The 25,409-nt window shown below is 47.0% G+C and overlaps 1 protein-coding gene across 1 annotated transcript; it reads left to right on the plus strand.

The window, feature by feature from the left end:
* The first annotated feature begins 9,966 nt into the window (after positions 1–9,966).
* On the plus strand, positions 9,967–18,674 carry LOC103109612 (phospholipase A and acyltransferase 2-like). Its single transcript, XM_060176192.1, has 4 exons — positions 9,967–10,068; positions 14,335–14,443; positions 15,909–16,177; positions 18,421–18,674. Exons 1-4 carry the CDS (start codon positions 10,060–10,062, stop codon positions 18,535–18,537), a joined length of 504 nt encoding a protein of 167 aa, XP_060032175.1. The 5' UTR covers positions 9,967–10,059; the 3' UTR covers positions 18,538–18,674.
* The last annotated feature ends 6,735 nt before the right edge of the window (positions 18,675–25,409 follow it).

Raw genomic sequence — 25,409 nt, forward strand, 5'->3', positions numbered from 1 at the left:
TCACTTGGCATAAAAGGTAAGAGAGTCACACAGCATCAACCTCCAAACTTATGATGGAGGAAAGAAGAATGAGGAGAAGCCAACACAAGCAAGCAAGACAAGGACACTCAGTTGGATTTAAAAATACACAAATAAAGGAAGGAAAATTATACATACAAAGCGGGAGTTAAAAAAAAAAAAAGACCAATAAGGGGAGTCGGGCGGTAGCGCAGCGGGTTAAGCGCAGGTGGCACAAAGCACAACGACCGACCGGCGCAAGGATCCCGGTTCGAGCCCCCGGCTCCCCTCCTGCAGGGGAGTCGTTTCACAGGTGGTGAAGCAGGTCTGCAGGTGTCTGTCTTTCTCTCCCCCTCTCTGTCTTCCCCTCCTCTCTCCATTTCTCTCTGTCCTATCCAACGACGACGAGATCATCATCAACAACAATAATAGCTACAACAATAAAACAAGGGCAACAAAAGGGAATAAATAAATAAATAATATTTTTAAAAAGTGACCAATGAGACGCCAGGTGGTGGTGCACCTGGTTGAGCACACATGTTATAATACGCAAGGACCTGGGGTTCAAGACCCCAGTCCCCGCCTGCAGGGTGACAACTTCACAAATGGTGAATCAGGTCTGCAGGTGTCTCTCTGTCTCGCTCCCTCTCTATCTCCCCTTTTCTCTCAATTTCTGGCTGTGTCTATTCAATAATAATAAAAATTTTTAAAAATAATAAAAATGGATAATAAGATGGAAAAATGAATTTTTAATATATTGACGGTCACTAAAAATATACATAGAATAAATGTGCTAAGAGACACACATTACATGGGGCTCAGTATTAATTGAGGAAATACAGTGACAGGTAGCCTTAAAATATAAGGACACAGAGAACAAAAAGAAAAAATAGGTATTTTATATTTATTTATTTATTTATTTATTTTTTACCAGAGCACTGCTCATCTCTGGCTTCTGGTGGTGCACGGTATTGAACTTGGGACTTTGGAGCCTCAGGCATGAGAATCTCTTTGCATAACCATTATGCTATCTACCCCTGCCCCAAAATGGGTATTTTATATGACCAAAGGCCTGCTTTTATGAAAGCATTAATGTTCTCAAGGACAAAAGTTGAGGCCATGTACAGATTATCTTAATTTAAAGATAGAGCGTGGGGGTAGATAGCATAATGATTATGCAAAGAGACACTTATACCTGAGATTACAAAGACCCAGGTTCAGTTCTCTGCACCAACATAAGCCAGAGCTGAGCAGTGCTCTGTTAGAAATATATATATATTAGCGACATAGATTCTGGTATATATATATATATATATATATATATATATATATATATTAGAATTCATCACTGAGAGAGCGATAGGTTTGTTGTATAGGCACTGAACTCCAGTGATAGCCTTGGTATGGCAATTAAAAAGGAAAAAGAAAATTTATTAGGGAAAGATGGTTAGGCCTAATGAGGAAGTCATATATATAGAATCAGAATAGCTACATGGGAAGAACAGCTACAGAATGATTTGGGATAATGGGAAAGTGAATGTCTGGGTATTAAAGAAGTTTAAAGAATTATTAATTATATTGTAGGGTAACAATATTAGGCTTATATAAGCACTTGACTTGCTTTGGAAAAATATAAAATTTTTTGGGGCCAGGTGGTGGTGCACCTGGTTGAGCTTACATGTTACAACATGCAAGGACCTGGGTTCAAGCCCCCAATCCCCACCTGCAGGGGGAAAACTTTTCAAGTGGTGAAGCAGGGCTGCAGGTGTTTCTCTGTCTCTCTCTCTAACTTCCCCTTCCTTCTTGATTTCTAGCAGTCTCTATCCAATAAATAAATAAAGATAATTAAAAAAAGAGAAAAATATAAGTAGATGAAGCAAATATGAAAAAACATTTTTTTTTTTGTTTGTTTTTGCCAGGGTTTTACCATTCTGGGCCGACTTTTTCAGATATAGAACCGCAGCACCAAAAAACTTCCTCCAGGCTCAAACCTGGTTTGCACACAGGGCCAACAGCATACTATCCAAGTGAGTTATTTATTTATTTTTAATTTAAAAAATTTTATATTTATTTATTTTCCCTTTTGTTGCCCTTGTTATTATTATTGTTGTTGTTGAAGTCGTCTTTGTTGGATAGGACAGAGAGAAATGGAGAGAGGAGGGGAAGACAGAGAGGGGGAGAGAAAGATAGACACCTGCAGACCTGCTTTACTGCCTGTGAAGGGACGCCCCTGCAGTGGGGAGCCAGGGGCTCGATCCAGGATCCTTATGCCAGCCGTTGCGCTTTACGCCACCTGCGCTTAACCCACTGCACTACAGCCTGACTCCCCCAAGTGAGTTATTTTCACAACCCAACTATCAGGTCTTCAATCTTGGCAGTGGGTGTGTGGGCGGTCATTGTCTTTGTCTTTTGTTTGTTTGTTTGCTTACCAGAGCACTGCTCAGCTCTGGCTTATGTTGGCGCGGAGGAATTGAACTTGGGAGCCTCAGACATGATTGTATTTTGTCTTTCTAGTGTTTTCTGGATGTGAGGACATTTACACAGTAAACACCTTGGAATACCTGAAATCTGAATGTTTACATGAGACTTTTGAATCTACTTCAATAAATCTTCTAATAATTTATTTTAAAAAACATAAAAGGACCCAAAATGGCATATCTACTAAATGCTGGCATAACGCTATTGATCTTAGAGCTTGGAAGGCAAAAATTACTGGTTAAAAAGAAGCTGAAAAGGCATGGGGGAGGTAGGGCCTTGGTGCGGTGCAGGGCTCACATCTCTAAGGACCTGAGTCCAGCCCCCGCCCTTCATACCAAAAATAAAAGATCACCCCCCCACACATACAACTAAAAAACCCTCCACCCCTGATACACACACAGGCTTTGCTGCCAGGGAGGAGGCTAAGCAGGTAGAGTGCAGGACTTGCACAGTGAGCCGCTGAGTTGAATCTCTGATCTGCACACACTGAGGGAGAACAGAACTCTCTCTCCTCTCTCTTTACGCTCTTTCCCTTAAAAATAAATATTCTGGGAGTTGGGTGGTAGTGCAGTGGGTTAAGCGCACGGGGTGCAAAGTGCAAGGACCCGTGTAAGGATCCTGGTTGGAGCCCCCGGATCCCTTCCTGCAGGGAGGTTGCTTCATAGGCGATGAAGCAGGTCTGAAGGTGTCTTTCTCTCCCTCTCTGTCTTCCCCTCCTCTCTCCATTTCTCTCTGTCCTATCCAACAATGATGACATCAATTCTCAATAACAATAACTACAACAACAATAAAAAAACAAGGGCAACAAAAAATGGAAAATAAATAAATAAATAAACAAATAAAAATAAATATTCTGGGGGTCGGGCGGTAGCACAGCAGGTTAAACGCACATGGTGCAAAGTGCAAGGACCAGTGTAAGGATCTTGGTTCCAGCCCCTGGCTCCCCACCTGCAGGGGGGTCCATTCGTAGGCAATGAAGCAGGTCTGAAGGTGTCTATCTTTCTCTCCCCCTCTGTCTTCACCTCCTCTCTCCATCTCTCTCTGTCCTATCCAACAATGACAACATCAATAAAAACAACAATAAATAAAACAACAATAAAACAACAAGGACAACAAAAGGGGAAAAAAAAAGCAAAATTGAAAATAAATATTTTGAACGGGCATTGTAACAGAAACATTATTTTCTCTTTGTTTTGGTTCCTAGCACAGAGTTCCTACAACCCTAGGAATTTCCTTTTATTATTCTTTCCTATTTATTTTTTGATAAGAATTTTTTTTTTAGGGGGCCTGGGCGGTAGCACACTCAATGAAGCACACAAAGTACCAAGGACCAAGGTTGGAGTCCCCTCTCCCAATCTGCAGGGGCAGGGGTCACTTCACAAGTGGTGGAGCAGGTCTGCAGGTGTCTATCTTCCTCTCTCTCTTTCTTTCTTTCTTCCTATCTCCCTCACCCTTTCAATTTCTCTCCCACTCAGTACAACAGAAAGGAAGAAGAAGAAAAAAAAAAACAGCTGAGAGAGCAATGGATTTGTCATACAGGCACTGAGCCCCAGTGACAGCCCTGGTGATAATTAAAAAAAAAAAGAAAGAAAATTGATTAGGGAAGGAAGGGTAGGCCTAATTAGGAAGTAGTATGTCTCCTCCACCCTTATGGGGAGTGGTTTAGTGAAAGAACCAGTGGAAAAAAGATCCAAAAAAGGAGAGGGGTTTCTTCTTTTCAATATATATATATGGCCTCCTCCAGGGTTATTGCTGGGGCTCGGTGCCTGCACTATGAATCCACTGCTCCTGGAGGCCATTTTTTCCTCTTTGTTGCCCTTGTTGTGGTTATTATTGTTGTTGTTGATGTCGTTGGATAGGACAGAGAGAAATGGAGAGAAGAGGGGAAGACAGAGAGGGGGAGAGAAAGACAGACACCTGCAGACCTGCTTCACCACCTGTGTAGCGACTCCCCTGCAGGTGCGGAGCAGGGGGCTCGAACCAACATCCTTATGTCGGTCCTTTAGCTTTGCACCGTGTGTGCTTAACCCGCTGTGCTACCACCCGACCCCCTCCCTTGTTGTTTATTGTTGTTATTATTGTTGTCATTATTGATGTCATCATTGTTGGATAGGACAGAGAGAAATGGAGAGAGGAGGGGAAGACAGAGGGGGGAGAGAAAGAGAGACACCTGCAGACCTGCTTCACCGCCTGTGAAGCGACTCTCCTGCAGGTGGGGAGCTGGGGGCTCGAACCGGGATCCTTATGCCAGCCCTTGCTTCGTGCCACATACACTTAACCTGCTACACTACCGTCCAGCCCCCTCTTTTAAATATTTTATTTATTAATGAGAGAGGTAGGAGGAGAGAGAAAGAACCAGACATCGCTCTGGTACTTGTGCCACTAGGGGTGGAACTTAGGGCCGCCTGCTTGAGAGTTCAACACTTGACCTACAGCACCACCTCCTGGACCACAGATTATTTTCTTTTTCTTAGATGCAAGCGCCTGGGAATGAACGGAGAGTCTCTGTCGTGTTTGATAGTATTGAGTGATGTCCTGGGTCCAATTTAAAAAATTTAAATTTTGCTGGAGACCTAAGAGGCAGACACACAGAGAGTAACTTTGGGTGGGGACCCTGGAAAGCCTGATTTCTGGGATTGACTGGGTCAGGGGCTGCAGCTTCTGTTCTGTAAGAACTCTGGAGCAAGGAGGCTTGATGGGTGAGAAGTCAGGGCAGACCAGACCAGTATAGGCATGAGGTTCTGGGGGTGGAGCCTGGAAACCCCTGGAACTACCCTCCTGCCCATGGCCACTCTTCCATTTGGTTATTCCTGATAACGGACTCGCAAATACAAGCCTAGAAACTCCTGGAACCCCCTCTCCACCACCCCCTGCCTTCTGAGATCTGGGAGCTGTCCTTGCAAATTACTGAGCCTTTGGAGAGACCACTTCCCAGTGGAGAAGGCCTTGCAAAACTGAGCCTTGAAGCTGCAGGCACAGAGCTGAGCCAGTCTGTGCAGTCAGTGTGAGAACTGAATTAAATTGTCCAACAACCACAACCAGTTGGGGTCTGGACACTCAGAGAACTGGCATTCGATATAAAAAGCTCATTAGAGATACTAATTCTCAATTTGCATTCAGTGACAGTTTCCCAAAGAGCTGGTGAAGGTTTGCCTGCTCGCAGAGAGAAATGTGTGAACTTTGGCATCACAAAGTGAGACAAATACAACACTGTCAGGAACAGATGAGTCAAAGGGACACAGATGTCAGGGAAGTTACAGAACATTTGAACAAATCACCAGCAAGCTGATCTAGCAGGCATATAAAGCCTAGTTGATGGCACATAGGGAAACGTGCAGGAAAGCTGATGATAGCCTGGGCCTTCAAGCAAGTCTCCGCAGCATTCGCAACTTGGTGGCTGAGAGGTGGTAAGATATAAGGCAGGACAAAGTGTTTAGTAAAGAGGAACCATACAGTAGAAATGGAGCAGATGAGAATAGGGATCTTGGGCCAGATAGAAGCTAGGAAATCTATTTTAGGTATATTCCTAGGGGCCTGTGACTTTAGTAAAATTTTTTTAAAAGATTTTATTTATGGGGAGTTGGGCAGTAGTGCAGCGGGTTAAGCACAGGTGGCGCAAAGCACAAGGACCAGATCAAGGATCCAAGGACCCTGGTTTGAGCCCCCGGCTCCCCACTTGCAGGGGAGTCGCTTCACAGGCGGTGAAGCAGGTCTGCAGGTGTCTCTCTTTCTCTCCCCCCTCTGTCTTCCCCTCCTCTCTCCATTTCTCTGTCCTACCCAATAATGATGACATCAACAACAACAATAATTACAACAATAAAACAACAAGGGCAACTAAAGGGAATAAAAAAATAAGTATTTTAAAAAAGATTTTATTTATGGATTGATGAAAAAGATAGGAGGAGAGAGAACCAGACATTACTCTGGTACATGTGCTGCCAGGGATCGAACTCAAGACCTCATGCTAGAGAGTCCAATGCTTTATCCACTGTGGCACCTCCTGGACCAACTTTAGTAACTTTTTCTTGAGCTTGATAACATACATGCAGGTGACCTAAAAATATTGTCTGGGAAGATGGTGCCAGAGCTGAGAACTGGGTGACAAACTGGATTAGGGTAAAGAGTAGCTACCAAACTCAAAGAAAATATATAAATACAATTAAGTATTTACTCCATTGGCCTGACCCAGGGCCCATGTCTATTCATATTTAGCACAGGAGCCTGTGGAACCTCTGAGTCCCTGTCAATCTGAGCTCACAGTCCATGGTCATAACTGGGAACACTCTAGGCTGCACTCATTTCAGGAACAGTGGTAGAGTAGGCTGACCCAGCCTCCCTTTACAGTGAGGGCAAGGCCCTGGAGGGGCCCATGAGAGGGCTTGTGATGATGTTCCTCTTGGAAGTGACCAGGGATGAGTCTATAATATTGCAGGGCCTCTAGCAGCCAACAGTGAACAGAAGATAAACCCACAGCACCACCTGCTGGAAGAGATGAGCAAAAGCAGCTAATTACAAAGCTTCTATGATAGGAACAAAAAGTGAGGAAAAAAAAAGTGGCAGACAAGTGGAAGGCAGACAGAAAAGTTCAGCAGTAAGTCACTCAAAACTTCAAAGTATGATAATCATTGCATCCGAAGAGAGAATGACAACTTTCCAGAAGCCAGTTTTTTTTTTTTCCTCCAGGGTTATTGCTGGAGCTTGGTGCCTGCACTATGAACCTACTGCTCCTGGAGGCCATCTTTCCCATTTTTGTTGCCTTTGTTGTGTTGCCATTGATGTTGTTGCTGTTGGGTAGGACAGAGAGAAATCAAGCGAGGAGGGAAGACAAAGAGGGGGAGAGAAAGATAGACACCTGCAGACCTGCTTCACCCCCCTGCAGGTTGGGAGCCAGGAGCTCAAACTGGTATCCTCAGAAGCCAGCTTTAAGAACTTTTTTTTTTTTTAAAGATTTTTTAATATTTATTTATTTTCCCTTTTGTTGCCCTTGTTGTTTTATTGTTTTAGTTATTGTTATCGTTGTCATTATTGATGTCATCATTGTTGGATAGGACAGAGAGAAATGGAGAGAGGAGGGGAAGACAGAGAGGAGGAGAGAAAGATAGACATCAGCAGACCTGCTTCACCGCCTGTGAAGCGACTCCCCTGCAGGTGGGGAGCCAGGGGCTCAAACTGGGATCCTTATGCCCGTCCTTGTGCTTTGCACCATGTGTGCTCAACCCGCTGCGCTACCACCCGACTCCCGCTTTAAGAACTCTTAAGGGAGATTATGGTCCACTTGGTAGGCAATCACCATCACTACTAAGAAGATATTCAGAGACACAAGGAAACTCAAAGGAACAATGCCATGAGATCATGGATAACGTTCCTGAGTAGAAGGAATGCTTTACCAAAGAGATTAGAACTGCTACTTAGAAACTACCAGAGAGGGAGCCAGGCGGTAGCGCAGCAGGTTAAGCGCACGTGGCGCAAAGCACAAGGTTCAGTGTAAGGATCCCTGTTCAAGTCCCTGGCTCCCCACCTGCAGGGGAGTCGCTTCACAAGCGGTGAAACAGGTCTGCAGGTGTCTATCTTTCTCTCCCTCTCTCTGTCTTCCCCTCCTCTCTCCATTTCTCTCTGTCCTATCCTACAACGATGACAACAATCATAACTACAACAATAAAAACAAGGGCAACAAAAGGGAATAAATAAATAAAATAAATATTCTAAAAAAAAAAAAGAAACTACCAGAGATTCAGGATGCAACTTGTCCAATGAAGGATGTGGAGGAAACATTGGCTGACCAAGCTGCAGATGCTACCGTGATGCCACCCTGACTTCCCTGGACAGATGACCTCACCCATGCGTCCCAGAACTCCACCTCCCCAGAGCCCTGCCGCACCAGGGAAAGACAGAAACAGGTTGGGGGTGTGGATCCAATGTCCATGTCCAGCAGAGAAGCAATGACAGAAGCTAGACCTCCTACCTTCTGCCCCTCCCCCCATGATTTTTTGGGTCCATGTTTCTATAGGGGAGATGTTAAGGGAAGATAACCAGAGGAACTCCAACTCCATCAGGACCTGAAATGTTTGTCATCAGGAATCTTTGTCTTTATACCATCACTGAAAAGGAAGTGTGTCTGGAGAATACCAGAGGAAGCCAGGTACCATTTCTCTTATATGAGAGACAAGAGGAAAAAAGAATGGCACTCAGAAGTAGTAATAGGCATAGGTGTGATCTAGAATGGAAGAGAAGGTAGGACCGTAGAAGTGAATAAAAATGAACAAAATATATACAAATATAAATATATAGATACAGATAGATGGATAGATAGAAATAGATATTTAGCCAACCCATATCTGTGACCGGGGGAGAACTGTTACAATTCCACTGGGTCAGGATGGAGACACAGAACTCTACTGGTTGGAATGGTGTGGAATTATACATCTCTCATTTTATAATTTCATAAATCAATATTAATTCACTAATAAAAAGAAAAAAAGAAAAAAAAAGACTACCAGGAGTGGTAGGTTTACTGTGTAACCACTGAGCCCCAGAGATAATGTGCATGGGGGAGGTCTCTTCACAGGTGGTGAAGCAGATCTGCAGGTGTCTTTCTTTCTCCCCCTCTGTCTTTCCCTCCTCTCTCAGATTCTGTCTGTCCTGTCTGATAGCAACAGCAGCAGTAGCAACAACAATAATAATAACAGCAACCCATCTTAGTTCTTTCCCCCTTAACCCTCCTCTCTCCTTCCCCCCTTTTATAATTTTATTAGTGATTTAATATTGATTTACAAAATCACACGTCAACAGGGGTATAATTCCACACCGTTCCCACCACCAGAGTTCTGAATCCCAAGTCCCTCCATGGCAAGCCATGGCAGTTCTCCCAAGGCTGCAGACGTGGGTTAACTGTCATCTCTACAATGGTATGTCTACATCTGTACATAACTGCCTCCTTTTTCTTCCAGGTCCAGTCCTCTCTTCCCTTCCAAGCCACACACAACCTGACTACTACATCCAAATATCTCTCCCCTTTTCATCCTCTCTGGGACCTGATGGGGCTAAAGTTCAGAGCCCTCCGATCCTCTTCCTCCTATTACTTCTCCTCCACTCGGAATATGGATGCAAATGGTTTTTGGGGTGCAGATGCAGAAGGTCCTCCTCTCCCCTCCCCTCCTCTCCTCTCCTCTCCTCTCCTCTCCTCTCCCCTCCTCTCCTCTCCTCTCCTCTCCCCTCCTCTCCTCTCCCCTCCTCTCCTCTCCTCTCCTCTCCTCTCCTCTCCTCTCCTCTCCTCTCCTCTCCTCTCCTCTCCTCACTTCCCTGAAGCCTGGTTACTTGAGACTGGGGACCTCAGCCATCCCCAAATCCTTCTGTCTCTGCAAAGCAACTCTATCTTCTATTCCCTTTCTCCTTGTCCAGAGGCTGCTGGCTTCCTGGGTGTGTGCCTGGCCTTGATTAAAGAGGGCAGTCTTCATTACAGACTTTGACCCACATGTCTGAGCTATCTGTGCACCTGGGCAGGGTTAAAAGAGAAATGAAACTTAGGGAGCTGGTAGAAGACTGGGCATCCTGGTGGCCACACACAGAGCTCAGCTGGGAGGAAGGATGGCTTCGGTGAGTCCCCAAACAGTTCTGGTGCTGGGGGTTCCTTGGGGGTTTTTCTTGCTGATCCATGGGGCCAGGGCTAGGGCAGGGCTGGGGTGCTCAGGGAGGGTCCCACTGGCTAGGTGACTCCCTCCATCAGTTACATTGCCCTGGGCTGGTGGGATGAGCTGGGGAGTGGGAGTCCAGGATAAGGGGTCACAGAAGCTCAGGGCCCTGGTGAGGGCTGCTCCTGTGCCCACCCCTATCTCCAAGGTCAGCCCCTCTGCCTCTCCCTCCTGCCCTTCTGCCAGGCTCAATGACTAGTGCGTTTCTTTTCTTTTTTTTTAATATTTATTTTATTTATTTATTCCCCTTTGTTGCCCTTGTTGTTTTATTGTTGTAGTTATTATTGTTGTTGTCATTGTTGGATAGGACAGAGAGAAATGGAGAGAGGAGGGGAAGACAGAGAGGGGGAGAGAAAGACAGACACCTGCAGACCTGCTTCACCGCCTGTGAAGCGACTCGCCTGCAGGTGGGGAGCCGGGGGCTAGTGTGTTTCTTGACTGCTCTCCGCACCCTGCATTCTGTAAAAGCTTCCATTTCATCTTCGGAAAAACCCTGTGAACAGAGATATGTCTCTCCCACACCCCTCTTTCACTGCACGAATAAAGTCACAGAACTCAGGGACAGTCACTGACTTAGCCCAGAGGGCTTTAAAAATATTTATTTCCCCTTTTGTTACCCTTGTTTTTTATTGTTGTTGTAGTTATTATTGTTGCTGTTGTTGATGTCGTCATTGTTAGATAGGACAGAGAGAAATGGAGAGAGGAGGGGAAGACAGAGAGGAGGAGAGAAAGATAGACACCTGCAGACCTGTTTCACCACCTGTGAATCGACTCCCCTGCAGGTGGACAGCTGGTGGCTTGAACCAGGATCCTCAAACTGGGATCCTTATGCTGGTCCTAGCGCTTTGCGCTATGTGCACTTAACCTGCTGCGCTATTGTCCGACTCCCTTTTCTCTCTTTCTTAAAATAAACATATCATATCTTTATTATAAACACAGACACACTTTTTTTAAAATTGCCACGAGGGTTATCACTGGGGCTCGGTGTCTACAAGACAAATCCACCATTAGTGGCCTCTCTCTCTCTTTCCTTCCTTTCTTTCTTTCTTTCTTTCTTTCTTTCCTTTCTTCCTTCCTTCCTTCCTTCCTTCCTTCCTTTCTATTTCTTTTTCCTTTCTTTTATTTATTTTTAAAAATATTTATTTTATTTATTTATTCCCTTTTGTTGCCCTTGATGTTTTATTGTTGTAGTTATTATTATTGTTGTCATCATTGTTGGATAGGACAGAGAGAAATGGAGAGAGGAGGGGAAGACAGAGAGGGGGAGAGAAAGACAGACACCTGCAGACCTGCTTCACCGCCTGTGAAGCGACTCCCCTGCAGGTGGGGAGCCGGGGCTCAAACCGGGATCCTTATGCCGGTCCTTGTGCTTCGCGCCACCTGCGCTTAACCCGCTGCGCTACAGCCCGACTCCCCTCTGTTTCTCCCTTCCTTCCTTCCTTCCTTCCTTCCTTCCTTCCTTCCTTCCTTCCTTCCTTCCTTTCTCCCTCCTTTCCTTTCTCCCTCCCTCCCTCCCTCCCTCCCTTTCTTTCTGTTAAAAAGTACAGAGAATATTTGAGAAGGGAGGTGGGAGACAGAGAGGGAGAGCAGAAAAGAGTCCGTAGCAGCACTGCTTCACCACTCATGAAGTTTTCCTTTGTAGGTGGTAACCAGAAGCTTGAACTCAAATCCTTCCTCAAGCTAATGTGTGCACTCAGCCTGCTACGCCACCGCCCAGCCCTTATTTATTTTTAAAATGGTCACCTGGATTATCACTGGGGTTTGGTGCCTGCTTGACAAATCCACCAGATATATCTCCTCCTGGCAGATATATAAGTATATTTGGATAAAGAGAGAGAGAAATTGAGAGTGAAGGAGAGAGGGAGAAAGACACTTGCAGCACTGCTTCACAACTTGAAGCAGGTGGGGTTTGGGGACTGAACCTGAGTCCTTATGCATAGTGATATGTGTGGTCCACCAGGTGTGCTACCACTTGGCCCCCAGGTGTTTTTTTATGAGAGGGAGAAAGAGAGAAAGAGAGAGAGAGAGAGAGAGAGAGAGAGACCTCAGAGCACTGCTCCGTCATAAGTGGTGCTGGTGATCGAACCCAGGGCCTCAAGCATGCAGATGCTACATTTTTACCCCAGCCATCTCCTCTGCCAATGCTTCTCCATTATTATTATTATATTTATTATTCCCACAAGAAATATGTGAGTACTGGGACCAGGCAGTGGCACACCTGATTGAGAGTACACATTAGCATATACAAGGACCCGGGTTCAAGTCCCTGGTCCCCACCTGCAGGTGGGGAATCTTCATGAGTGGTGAAACTGCTGCAGGTGCCTCTCCATCTCTATGTCCCCCTCACTTTTCAATTTCTCTCTGTCCTGTAAAAATAAAAGTAAATAAAAATAAAAAAAAGAGAGAGACATATGTGAGTACTCTTTCCTGGTTAAAAGATAGCCACAGACCCAAACCCAAGTGGAAACAGTTGGCCTTCCAGCTGACTTCTCCTTCACCATTCTCCCCCTTCTGGAAGCTGCTCCCTAATCACTCAGAAGAACATTGCCCGCCCACCCCCGGCCTCTCCCATAACCTTGGTCCCCTACCTTGGTCTGGAACCCAGGTTTCAGCTGAAATATTCAGCCCCAGTGAAGGATCTCTGCTAAGTTACCTTTTTCTTTTTTTTTTTTCTTTGTGGGGAGACAACTTTATTTTGGCATCCTTAGCATACATTTTGTTTTTAAAAATTTTTTACTTATAAAAAGGAAACATTGACTAAACCATAGGATAAGAGGGCTACAACTCCACACAATTCCCATCACCAGAACTCTGTATCCCCTTCCCTCCCCTGATAGCTTTCCTATTCTTTAACCCTCTGGGAGTATGGACCCAAGGTCATTGTGGGGTGCAGAAGGTGGAAGGTCTGGCTTCTGTAACTGCTTCCCCGCTGAACATTGACAGGTCAATCCATATTCCCAGCCTGCCTCTCTCTTTCCCTAGTGGGGAAGGGCTCTGGGGAAGCGGAGCTCCAGGACACATTGATGGGGCTGCCTGTCCAGGAAAGTCTGGTTGGATCATGCTAGCATCTGGAACCTGGTGGTTGAAAAGAGAGTGAACATACAAAGCCAAACAAATTGTTGACCAATCATAGACCTAAAGGCTGGAATAATGCAGTTGGGGGGGTGTCCTTTGTTTTGTAGATAGCTAGTAGGCATATTTTGGTTATATTCCAAAGGGCCTGTGGCTATACTAGTGTTAAGTTTGGGATGATCCCACTCATAAACAGAAGTTGAGAAAGAATAATATAAAGGGGAACTCAAAGCAGGATTTGACTGAATTTGGAGTAGGGCACCAAAGTAAAAACCCTGGGTTGAGGGTGAGGGTGGGTGTTCAGCTTCATGGAGTGGGGGGTGGGGGAGCGTTGGGGAGGATGGAATGGGACACAGTCTTTTGGTGGTGGGAATGGTGTTTATGTACACTCCTATCAATCTGTAGTCATATAAATCATTATTTAATTAATATGAGGGGAAAATTGATTGAATGTCTCAAACTTTTTAAATCACAGACTGAGTCTTTTTAATAAATAGGCTGAGTCTTTGATATGTTGACTCTCTTCAAAGCTTAGACCAGGGAGAACAGAGGCAACTGGTGGCACAGCTATCTACAAATAATGTCAAAGGACAGAAATTAAGTTACCTTCTTGAGACTCAGTCTTCCTGCCTGTGACGTGGGGTGAGAGCAGCTCTGACTCCTGAGGAGTGAGTAGCGTTGTGTTGGGCTCTGCGCCTGGCTTGTGGGCTTTGCAAATCTGAGCTCTGCAGGTCACAAGAAACTCAGGGAGCCTGTAGGAGAAAGGGGGGTCTCTTGGAGAGCCTTTAGACCCTCCTTGGGACCTGTATCCTTACTCCCTGACCCCTGGGCACATGGGGTGAGGTCATGCCCAGCTTGTGCATGGCACCCCACTGCACTCACTCACAATACCCCGGGGGATCCCCTCTCCATCTCTGCATCCCCCCCACAGTCCAGCCCAGCAGCCCCCAGGAAAGGCAAGGGCTCCCCAGATGTGCAGGAAGAGTCTCCTCCTCTCTTCCCTGTCTCCTGTGGCTGATGCACAGAGAGGGCTCGTCCAGGGCCAGCCTCTAGGACGTCCCTCGCAAGGGCTGACCTCTGTCCATTTCTTTTGTCTCAGGGCAGGCGGCAGCCGCAACTTGGAGACCTGATTGAGATCTTCCGCTCGGTCTACGAGCACTGGGCCATCTACGTGGGCGGTGGTTACGTGGTCCACCTGGCTATGCTGAGTAAGGGGGTCCCCACACCCATGGGGTAGGGGTAGGAGAACGGGCAGCTCCTATGCCTTCTAGTCTGGGCCTTGAACCCGTGCCTGTTGCACCCTGGGGGTTAGCTGCATCCTTGGCAAAGCAGGGACAGGACCCTGCCTGCCCTCCTGGGGGTGTGTGGGAGGACGGCGTGAAGGAGGGCCCAGCAGGTGCGTTCGTGAAATAAGTTCACAGGATGCTGTGAACCACTGGACGTCCGGGAGCTGCTAGGGGAGACCCATGGCTGCTCAGACTGAGGAGACAGCAGGACCTGGTTCTGCAAAAGACTCGGGGCCCTGCACCTCCCTGTCCCCATCCAACGCTCCCGGGAACGCTGGTTCACAGGGTCTTCTAGAAGATCCCGTGCTCAGGGGACCAGGCAGTGGTGCCAACGGCTGAGCACGTGCATTACCGTGTGCATGAACCCGGGTTGAACCTTCAATTCCCATCTTCATGAGCCGAGCAGTGGAGCTGTGATAGGTGTCCCTCTTTCTCTCCCCCCCTTTCCTTCTAATTTTCTATTTGTCCTATCTAATGAAAAAGAAAGAAAGAAAGAAAGAAAGAAGGAAGGAAGGAAGGAAGGGAGGAAGGGAGGAAGGGAGATAGAAGCCACCAGGAGTAGTGGACTCATTGTGCAGGCACCAAGTCCTAGCAATAACCCTGGTGGCAATAAAAAATAAATTAGGGGGGCCGGGTGGTAGTGAAGCGGGTTAAGCGCACATGGCATGAAGTGCAAGGACCAGCACAAGGATCCTGGTTCCCCCGGCTCCCCACCTGCAGGGGAGTCGCTTCACAGGCGGTGAGGCAGGTCTGCAGGTGTCTGTCTTTCTCTCCCCCTCTCTGTCTTCCCCTCCTCTCTCCATTTCTCTCTGTCTTAGCCAGCAACAACAACAACAACAATAACAACAACAATGGCAACAAAATGGGAAAAATGACCTCCAGGAGCAGTGGATTCATGGTGCAGGCACAGAGCCCCAGCGATAACCCTGGAGGAAAAAAAAAAGCAAAAAAAAAAAACCAACCAAAACCACTTTATTTTAATGATATATATAATTAAATTTAAAAATTATATATATATATATATATATATATATATATATATATATATGGAGAGAGAGAGAGAGAGAGAGACCAGAGCAACTCTGGCTTATGGTGGTGCTGAGAATTGAACCTGGGACTTCAGAGCCTCACACAAAGCCTTTTTGCAGAACCACTATGCTGTTTCCATAGCCTATGACCTTCACTTTTTTCTTTCATTAAAAAAAAGTCATTAGTGATTTAATAATGATTCACAAGATTGTAATGTAACAGGTCTGTGTCCTTCACTTGTAAAAGAGAACTAGAGTCCAGGAGCACTGTCAGGGGCAGTGCGGACCCTGTGACTCGGGGCCCCTGGGTGGGGGTGCTGGCAGGACTGACTCCCTGTGTCCGTGCTGTGAACCCCCAGATGGGACTTCAGGATCTGGGTCCGTCGTCCTGGAGCACCCCCTGACGGACAAGGCCGTGGTGAAGAAGGAGCTGCTGTCCAAGGTGGCCGGGAGGGACAGGTACCGGGTCAACAACAAACACGATGACAAGTACTCCCCGCTACCAACCAACAAGATCGTGCAGCGGGCGGAGGAGCAGGTGGGGCGGGAGGTGCCCTACAAGCTGACCAGCGAGAACTGCGAGCATTTTGTCAACGAGCTGCGCTACGGGGTCCCCCGCAGCGACCAGGTGCGTCCCCAGGGATGGAGGCCGCTCCCCTCCCGCCATCCCCGCCCAGGACTCCAGCAACTCCCAGGGAAGCTGGGGTTGGGGGGACAGTGGGTCTGGGTGTGGGTCATGGCTCTGACAGGCACCCCATGGCTGAGCCCTCCCTGACCATGGCCCCAGAGGCTTGTCCCCATTGGACAGATGGGGGAAACTGAGGCTTCCCCGGGGCTTAAGTCTCTTGTCTGCACTCACTGGCCAGCTGGGTTTTGAGGGTCTAGTTCAGGCCAAGCTATGGGCAGAGGTATGATTTGAACCCAGGATCCTTCTGCTCTGGAGACTCTGATCAAAGAAGGTTTCCCGGAGGAGGGGGCACTTAAGTTGAAATGGATATTATTATTACTATTATTATTATTATTATCATTAACATCACCATTAATATTATTTTCCCAGAGCATTGCTCCATATGGTGGTGCTGGGGATTGAATCTGGGACCTTGCAGCCTCAAGCCTGAGAATTATTTGCATTACCATTGTACTATCTCCCCGGCCCAACTGTTTTTATCTTAAAAGCAGACCTATTTAGCTATTTACATTTTAGTTTTTAATTTATCTTCATGATTTATATCTATTTCGAGAGAGAGAGAGGGAGAGAGAGAGAGATAGAAAGATAGAGGGTCCAGGTGGTGGCACACCTGGTTAAGTGCTCACATTACAGTGCACAAGGACCCAGGTTCAAGCCCCTGGTCCCCATCTGCAGAGGGAAGGCTTCGTGAATAGTGGAGCAAGACTGCAGGTGTCTCTCTGTCTCTCCCTCCTCTCTCAGTTTCTGTCTTTATCCAGGGATAAAGATATTAAAAAAAGAATTTATTTCTTCTTCTAGCGTTTGCCCTTCTTCCGTAGCCAGTCAACAGCGTCAGGTTGAAAGCTGTCAGGAGCTGCTTGTTGCTGGCTTTGAAAGTGACTGGGATCCATGTGGATTCAGTCGGCTAGGAAGGATCGTCAGTTTCCCCAATGAATGGGGACTCACGGGATGCACCACGGGAAGGTCGATCCAATGCATCCCAAAGAATTTATTAAGAAAGATAAAAAGAGATAGAGACAGGAAGAGGTCAGAGGGTTGAATGCACATGTTCTCAAGCTCAAGAACCTGGGTTCAAACCTCCAGTCCCCACCTGCAGGGGGGATGCTTCACAGGTGCTGAAGCAGGGCTGCAGGTGTGTCTCTTTCTCTCTCCTTTTTTGGCCCCCATCCCCTCTCAATTTTCCTCTGTCCTATCAAATACAAATTAGGAAAAAACATTAAAAAAATGAGAAAAGAGACCAGAGCATTGCTCAGCTCTAGCCTATGGTGGTACCAGGGATTGAACCTGGGGCCTCTGGCATGAGATGCTGTTGCGCTTACCCCTTCACGACCTCTCCAGGCCTTAGTTAGTTTTTCATGAGAGAATGAGAGAGACAACAGTGCACTGTTCAACCCTGGCATATAGCAGTGCTGAGCATCAAGCCTGGGACCTCAGACTTGTAAGTGATCTCTCCTTTTAGGGGATTTAAACTTACCCAATCTACAGAGATGATTATTATTGTTATTGTTATTATTATTATTAATTTATTTACCTGAGACTGAAAACATGAGCTGGAGGTAGGCTCACACTTGTTTCCAGTTGGCTGATCCCAGCTCACTGTGCCAGCCTGCCAGCCTTTCCCACAGTGCCTACCCCAGGGGCAGAGCTATCTATCACCAGGCATTCTTTCTTTCTTTATTGTTGGCACCAGGGTTGTCACTGCCACTTGTGCCAGCACTCTGAATGTACAGCTCCTGGTGACCATATTATTTTCTTCTCCTCCTCCTCCTCCTCCCTCTTCTCCTTCTCTTCTTCCTCCTCCTTTTCCACCTCCTCCTTGTCCACCTTTTATTGTTGTTGTTATTATTATTATTTTAATAGGACAGATAGAAATTGAGAAGGGGAGGGGAAGATAGAGAGCAGGAGAGAAAGATAGACACCTGCAGACCAGCTTCACTACTCATGAAGCGTCCCCTCTGCAGATGGGGAGTGGGGGTTTGAACCTGGGTCCCCATGCAGAGTGATGTGTGTGCTTAACCCAGACCCTACTAGGCTTTAAATCCTCCTTCCAGCTGAGCCCCTGCTGTGACTGTTCAGGTCTCTCTGCCTCTGCTTGTCCCCCTGTGGCTCCACTGTGGGTCTGTCTGAGCTGTAGGTGCCTGGTGTGCCCCTGGAGTGAGTGTCCTACCTTCTTGCCGTGACAGGTCACCAACGCGGAAGTTGCGGGAGCAGTGGCAATAGGTGCGGTGGGAGCAGTCCTGATCACCGCAGGCCTCTTCACCCTGTTTTCTGGAAGCAGGCGGGAGAGGAAGAGGCAGTGAGGCCGGTGCTGCCCTGTCCTGGGAGGTCTCTCTAGGTTGTTGGGCAGGGGTCTGGGCATATGGATGTCTCTTTGTTCTGTGGTCCTGTTGGCTTATTTGGGTGTGGGTGTGTGTGTGGGGGCAAATGAACACACGGGCAAATTGTCTTGGGGACATGTATCCTTGGGAATTCTATTAAAGACATGACTGGGCTCTGTCATGACTGAGTTTTGTGGGTCCTTCAAAGTCACACTGAGGGCGTGGAGAACCACTCACCAGGTAGAGCATTTGCCTGGTGGTGTTGCTTGCGGTCTGTGTTTGAGCCCCAGCACCACACGAGGAAGACTGTGGCCCTAGGTGAAGCTCCAGAATGGTGGGCTCTCTCTCTCTCTCTCTCTCTTTCTCTCTCTTGTTATGCCCAGAAGTTTGAGTCCCGATCTCATGCAATGAAGACCAGAATCACATGCAATAGCAAGAGACTTTATTATCAAGCTTAAGCTTGGGCCGCCGACACCCTTCCAAGCAAAGGTAGAGTCCGCGACCCCAATCACTTCTTGTCCCACCTCTTTATAGTTATCACAGGTGGGCACAGGTGGAAATATTTACACGGAACAAGGAACAATTGGCTTCGGGTCAACAGCTGCTCTCAATATTCTCAATATTCAACCCCACATCTCTCTACCTCTGTGTGTGTCTCCTTCTCTCTGAATCTGAAATCAAAGAATACACCCAACCAACAAGCAAACAGGGGCAGGGTGGTGGCACACCTGGTTGAGCACACATTTTACAAATGCAAAGAGGGGCCAGGCGGTGGTGCACCTGGTTGAGTGCACATGCTACAGTGTTCAAGGACCTTAGTTCAAGCCCCTGGTCCCCACCTGCAGGGGGAAAGCTTTACGAGTGGTGAAGCAGGGCTGCAGGTGTCTCTCCCTCTTTACCTTCAATTCTCTATCCCTATTCTCTTCAATTTCTCTCTGTCTCTATATGCAATAGTAAATAAAGACCAAATTAAAAAATTAAAACAAAATGTGTAAAGACTCAGGTTCAAGCCCACAGTCCCCTCTGTCTTCCCCTCCTCTCTTGATTTCACTCTGTCTCTATCAGATAAATTTAAAAAATATCAAATCAGACAGCAAACAATCCAAAGCAACATTTGTGTGGAAGCCTTACCTTCCTCTGGTGACTTTTGCAACTGGGTCTTAGGGAGGAGATTGGTTGCCCTGAGATCATAGAGGTAACCCCCTCCCGCCCCCCAGATTAGTGCTGACTGGCTACTTCACAGACAACCGCCTCTGCGGAGCTGAGACACAGAACAACAGAACTGGGTGGGGCCCTAAACATAGTAGGCTTTGGTCTGACTCCAGCCATCTTCCCCTTCCAGGCAATGCTCAGACCCCAGCAGCTATTTGCGTTCTCCACCCTCCACTGTATGACACTCTGAGCCCGGGAACTAAGCGCTTCCAAAGTATTGGTGATGTCTGGGGTTTTCCCACAGTCACTCCAGAGGGAGCCCACTAAAGGCTCTACGTCCCCTGCAGAGGAAGCTCAAACACCAGCCCTCGAACCAGGATCGTGCTGCCCTCTGCTGGCAGCAGGACAGAATGCAGAAGAGAAATTACCTGCCTGCGCTTGGGTATTTAATTAATTTTGAAAAGGTCTGTTGATTTAAAAAATCTTATTAAATTCTTATTAATTAATTTTTTAAAAAAAGAATCTTAAAAATTTTTTTTAAAACTTTTTTTTTCCTCCAGGGTTATCGCTGGGGCTAGGTGCCGGCACTATGAATCCACTGTTTCTGGTGGCCATTTTTTTTTCATTTTATTGGATAGGACAGAGAGAAATTGAGAGACGTGGGGAAGATAGAGAGGGGGAAAGATAGACACCTGAAGATTTGCTTCATCGCTTGTGAAGCTTCCCGCCTGGAGATGGGGAGCCAGGGCTAGAACCTGGATCCTTGCGAAGGTCCTTGCACTTTGTACTATGTGCCCTTAACCTGGTGTGCCACTGTCCAGCCCCCTAAATTTTTTCCTTTTGCTTTATTTTAATTTATTGACTAGACAAGTGACAGAGAAATTGAGGGGGGAGGTAGAGAGGGAGACAGAGAGATACTGGCGGCTGTGCTTTACCGCTTGTGAAGCTTTCTCCCTACAAATAGGATTTTTATTTTATTTTACAGAGACAGAGAGAAATTGAGAAAAGGGAGATAGAGCTGGAGAAAGAGTTACTAGCAGCCTTGTTTCACCATTTGTGAAGGTTTCCCTCTGTAGGTGGGGACCAGGGACTTGAACCCGGGTCCTCAAGCAGATGTGCCATTGCCTGGCCCTTTTATTTTATTTTATTTTATTTTATTTTATTTTATTTTATTTTATTTTATTTTATTTTGTGACTCAGTTCTTTTCCTGGTCATTTCGAGGCGTATTCATGGTATCAACTCCTTGCCCTATATACTGCAAGTGTCATCTTTTATTGAGTCTTTCACTGTGTCTTTTTGTGAACAAATAATCCTGAATTAGACAACAGTTGGATCCAGAAACCAAAACTCCCACCTTCTGCACCCCATAATGATCTTGGGTCCATGCTCCCAGAGGGATAAAGAATAGGGAAGCTTCCAAGGGAGGGGGTGGGACATGGAACTCTGGTGGTGGGAATTGTGTGGAATTGTACCCCTCTTATCCTATTTTCTTGTCAATCATTATTAAATCAATAAAAGAAAAAAAAGGAAAGAAGGGAGTTGGGTGGTAGCGCAGCGGGTTAAGTGCACGTGGCGTGAAGCACAAGGACGGGCATAAGGATCCCGGTTTGAGCCCCCGGCTCCCCACCTGCAGGGGAGTCGCTTCACAGGTGGTGAAGCAGGTCTGCAGGTGTCTGTCTTTCTCTCCTCCTCTCTGTCTTCCCTTCCTCTCTCCATTTCTCTCTGTCCTATCTAAGAACGATGACATCAATAACAACAATAACTACAACAACAATAAAAAAGTAACAAGGGCAACAAAAGGGAAATAAATAAACAAATGAAAAATAAAAAAGATAAAAAAAGAAAGAAAACAGTTGGATCGGGACTATATGACAAGAAGATAATTTTTTCTTTGTTATTTATTTATTTAGCCTCCAGTCACTGGGGCTCAGTGCCAGCACTATGAATCCAACAATTCTGATGGCTATTTATTTATTTATTGTTCTCATTCGATAGGACAGAGAGAAATCGAGAGAAGAGGGGAGAGAAAGATAGGCAGCTGCACACCTGCTTCATTACTTGTGAAGCATCTCTGCTGTAGTTGAAGAGTGGAGGCTCGAACCTGGGTCCTCGTGTGTATCCTTGCATGTAATACTATGTGCGCTTAACCAGTGCACCACTGCTCGGTGCCCAGCAAGATTTTTTAAAATATATTTTATTTTATTTATTTATTCCCTTTTGTTGCCCTTGTTGTTTTTATTGTTGTAGTTATTATTGTTGTTGTTGTCGTTGTTGGATAGGACAGAGAGAAATGGAGAGAGGAGGGGAAGACAGAGAGGAGGAGAGAAAGATAGACACCTGCAGACCTGCTTCACCACCTGTGAAGCGACTCCCCTGCAGGTGGGGAGCCGGGGTTCGAACGGGGATCCTTATGCCTGTCCATGTGCTTTGCGCCACCTGCGCTTAACCCGCTGTGCTACAGCCCGACTCCTGGTTTTTTTTTTTTTTTTGACTGCAGGATTATTATTGGGGCTTGATACCTGCACTACGAATCCACTGCTCCTATGGCCATTAAAAGAAAAAAAAAATTTTTTTTTGATAGAACAGAGAGAAATTGAGAGGGGAGGGTAACATAGGGAGAAAGACACCTGCAGACCTGCTTCACCACTTGTGAAGTGTCCCCCCTGCAGGTGGGGTGCTGTGGGCTTGAACCAAGATCCTTATAGTCAAAACTGCTGGTACTGGAGCAAAAATAGACACACTGACCGTAGAATAGAATTTAGAGCCCAGAAATAAGACCCCACACCTATGGACACCCAATTTGTGACAAGGGGACCCAAATTACTAAATAGAGAAAGAAGATTCTCTTTAACAAGTGGTGTTGGAAAAATTGGATTGAAACATGCAGAAGAATGAAACTGAACCACTACATTTCACCAAACACAAAAGTAAACTCCAAATAAATCAAGGACTTACTCAAGTTAGACCAGAAACTGTCAAAGACGTAGAGGAAAATAGTGGCAGAATTCTTTTCCACCTAAGTTTTATAGGCATCTTCAGTAATACAAATCCAACTGCAAGTAAGGTAAAACCAAAAATAAACCAATGGGACTATATCAAATTGAAAAGGTTCTGCACAGCAAAAGAAGCTACCACCCAGACAAAAAGACCTCCCACAAAATGGGAGATCATCACATGCCATACGTCAGACAAGAGGCTAATAACCAACACATACAAAGAGCTCAAACTCAGCAATGAATAAATAAATAAATGAATACCTCATCCAAAAATCGGGATAAGATATGAACAGCATGTTCACCACAGAAGAGATCCAAAAGGTCAGTAGACATTAAAAAAAAAAAATCCAAATCAGTAATTGTCAGAGAAATGCAAATATAGACAACAGCGAGATACCACTTCACCCATGTGAGAATGTCACACATCAGGTTGTGAGGGCAAAGGAACCCTCCTGCCCTGCTGGTGGGAATGCCAATTGGTCCAAACCCTGTGGAGAGCAGTCTGGAGAACTCTCAGAAGGCTAGAAATGGACCTACCCTATGACTCTGCAATTCCTCCCTTAGGGTCAAACACACCCATCCAAGAAGATCGGTGTGTCCACCCGTGTTCCTGACACAGAGAACCCAGAGCACCAACATCCTCAGTGCTTTTCCACATGACTTCCTTGAAGCAGAGAGAACTCATAAAAATTTTTTTTTATTTAGCCTGCAGGGATTTATTTGGCAGGAGAAAGGAAGAGTTTTGCTAGATCCTGACTCTGCTGTGATTCCCTCAGCTGGAGCTTTAAGCAGGGAAGTTACAGGAAGCTGAAAGTGAAACACAGAAGCCTGCTATAAAAAGCTGGTCCCCAGGCAGCAGGCAGGAGGCTGGAGGCAGCAGGTAGCAGGCAGGAGGCACAGGACTCTTTCCTGGTTTCCAGAGATGCCAGGGGTAAGTCCTCTGGAACTCCCCATGACTGTCTCTCCAGCAGGGGGGCAACTGCCCACTGTGAAGCCTCTGTCTGGGTCCCTGGCTTTGGGCACGAAGCCAGCTGCAGAGCTTGCTTTAGGGGCTTCCTGGGAACTTGTACTTGCTGATAAAGGCTCTTTTCCTGCAGAGAAACCCCACAGAGTAAGGGTCCCTCCTGCTTCTGCCACCGTGAGAGGATGGGGTGATGGAGGGCAGCTTAGGGAAAGCAGCACCTCTCCCCTGCACCCTGCAAGAAGCAGGGAGAAGGGGCCAGAGGCAGGGCCGGCAGCCCAGTGTGTCTGCATGTCCTTCCCCAGCTCCCTCTCTCCCTGACTGCAAAGGCCACACACGCAGATGGAGGCAGATGTGACCCCCGGACCCCCGGAGACAAAGGCTGAAGCACAGCCTCTGAGGGCCACGCCTTTCCTCAGAAGGGACTAGAAAGCTGGGAAGATGAGGAGGCTCAGGGGGCCTTTCTCTCTCTCTCTCTCTCCCTCTCCCTCTCCCTCTCCCCCCTCTCTCTATTTCTGTCTTGGGGGTCTACATGCCTTGTATTTTTTCCTCTTTTTCTGTCCTCATTTTTTCCTAATCAATGCTCATCTTCTCCCTGAAACATGACTGACTCTTTTTGTGATTCTTCCGTGGAGGAGACAGTCTAGAATCCCACAGGAGGGAACTGGGGGCAGACCGGCCCCAGGGAGCTGCTCCCTCCCCCTCATCACGGGGACCTTCTTTGACAGGAGCTGTACCCAGGGATGCAGAAAGGTCTCTGCCAGGGCTGCTGGCTCAGCTCCCTCAGACCGGGGCAGAGAGGCTGGGGTGTGGGTATGCCAGCTGGGAAGAGAGTGACCTCATTGTGTTGGCTGCCGGCAGCACTCTGGAGCCCTCTCAGCTCTAGTCTCTTTGCTCCACGGATCTTTCTTGTTTTATAAGCTGCATGACATTAATCACACTCTGTCCTTCTCTCCCAGTCAACACCACGGCCAGCTCCAGATGAGCGTCTGGATGCTGACTAACTGATGTGGGAGGAGCTACCACCTCTGGTCCTCCAGTTCCTCTCTGCAGGAATCCTTCTTCCTCTCATCAGCTCTGACAGGGGTAGGGAACTTGAGATGGTTCAAGGCAGGCAGGAGAACTGCAGAGCCCCTGACCAGGCAGCAGAGAGGGAGGGTTGGGGCTTGAGGACTTGAGGGTGGTGGCAGCTGAGCCGGGCTGGGCCCTTAGAGCAGCTTCTCAGAGGAGGGAGGGAGGGGTGTCTGATGGAGTGGAAGGTGCGAAGACAGAAGAGATGGGGGGAAGGTGGTTGGGGGCCCAGATAAGCAGAGGTGAGAGCAGCTGAGTCAGCTGAGTGTGATGGGGCCATGCAGACAGCTGGGGTGGGGGGAGGTAGAGCACAGGGTGAAGTGGGGGCCATGAGCTGAGGGCTGAGAGCTGCTGCCCTACGCACGCACACACACACACACACACACACACACACACACACACACACACACACACGCACGACAATCAGCTCTTTGACACACACACGCACGACAATCAGCTCTTTGACAAGGTCACTTCTTTACAGAATTCCAAAAAAGTAACAGATGAAAACTGCCCCCAGGGAGGAGCCCACAGGTTCAGCTGCAGCCCCTTACACCAGCGCCCCTACCAGCTACACCGCACCAGTCGCCACCCCCCCCCAGGCCCCTGCTCTGCTTCTACTGAAGATATATTTGTTTATTTAGTGATTTACAAAATTATAAGATAATAGAGG

Source organism: Erinaceus europaeus, chromosome 17 (assembly GCF_950295315.1).
Source record: "Erinaceus europaeus chromosome 17, mEriEur2.1, whole genome shotgun sequence".
In the NCBI taxonomy this organism is placed as follows: Eukaryota; Metazoa; Chordata; class Mammalia; order Eulipotyphla; family Erinaceidae; genus Erinaceus; species Erinaceus europaeus.

Excerpts from the sequence above, each read along its gene's own strand:
- LOC103109612 (XM_060176192.1), top strand. Across the intron at positions 14,444-15,908 it reads GGTCCACCTGGCTATGCTGA|ATGGGACTTCAGGATCTGGG; the intron begins GTAAGGGGGTCC and ends GTGAACCCCCAG. Across the intron at positions 16,178-18,420 it reads GGGTCCCCCGCAGCGACCAG|GTCACCAACGCGGAAGTTGC; the intron begins GTGCGTCCCCAG and ends TTGCCGTGACAG.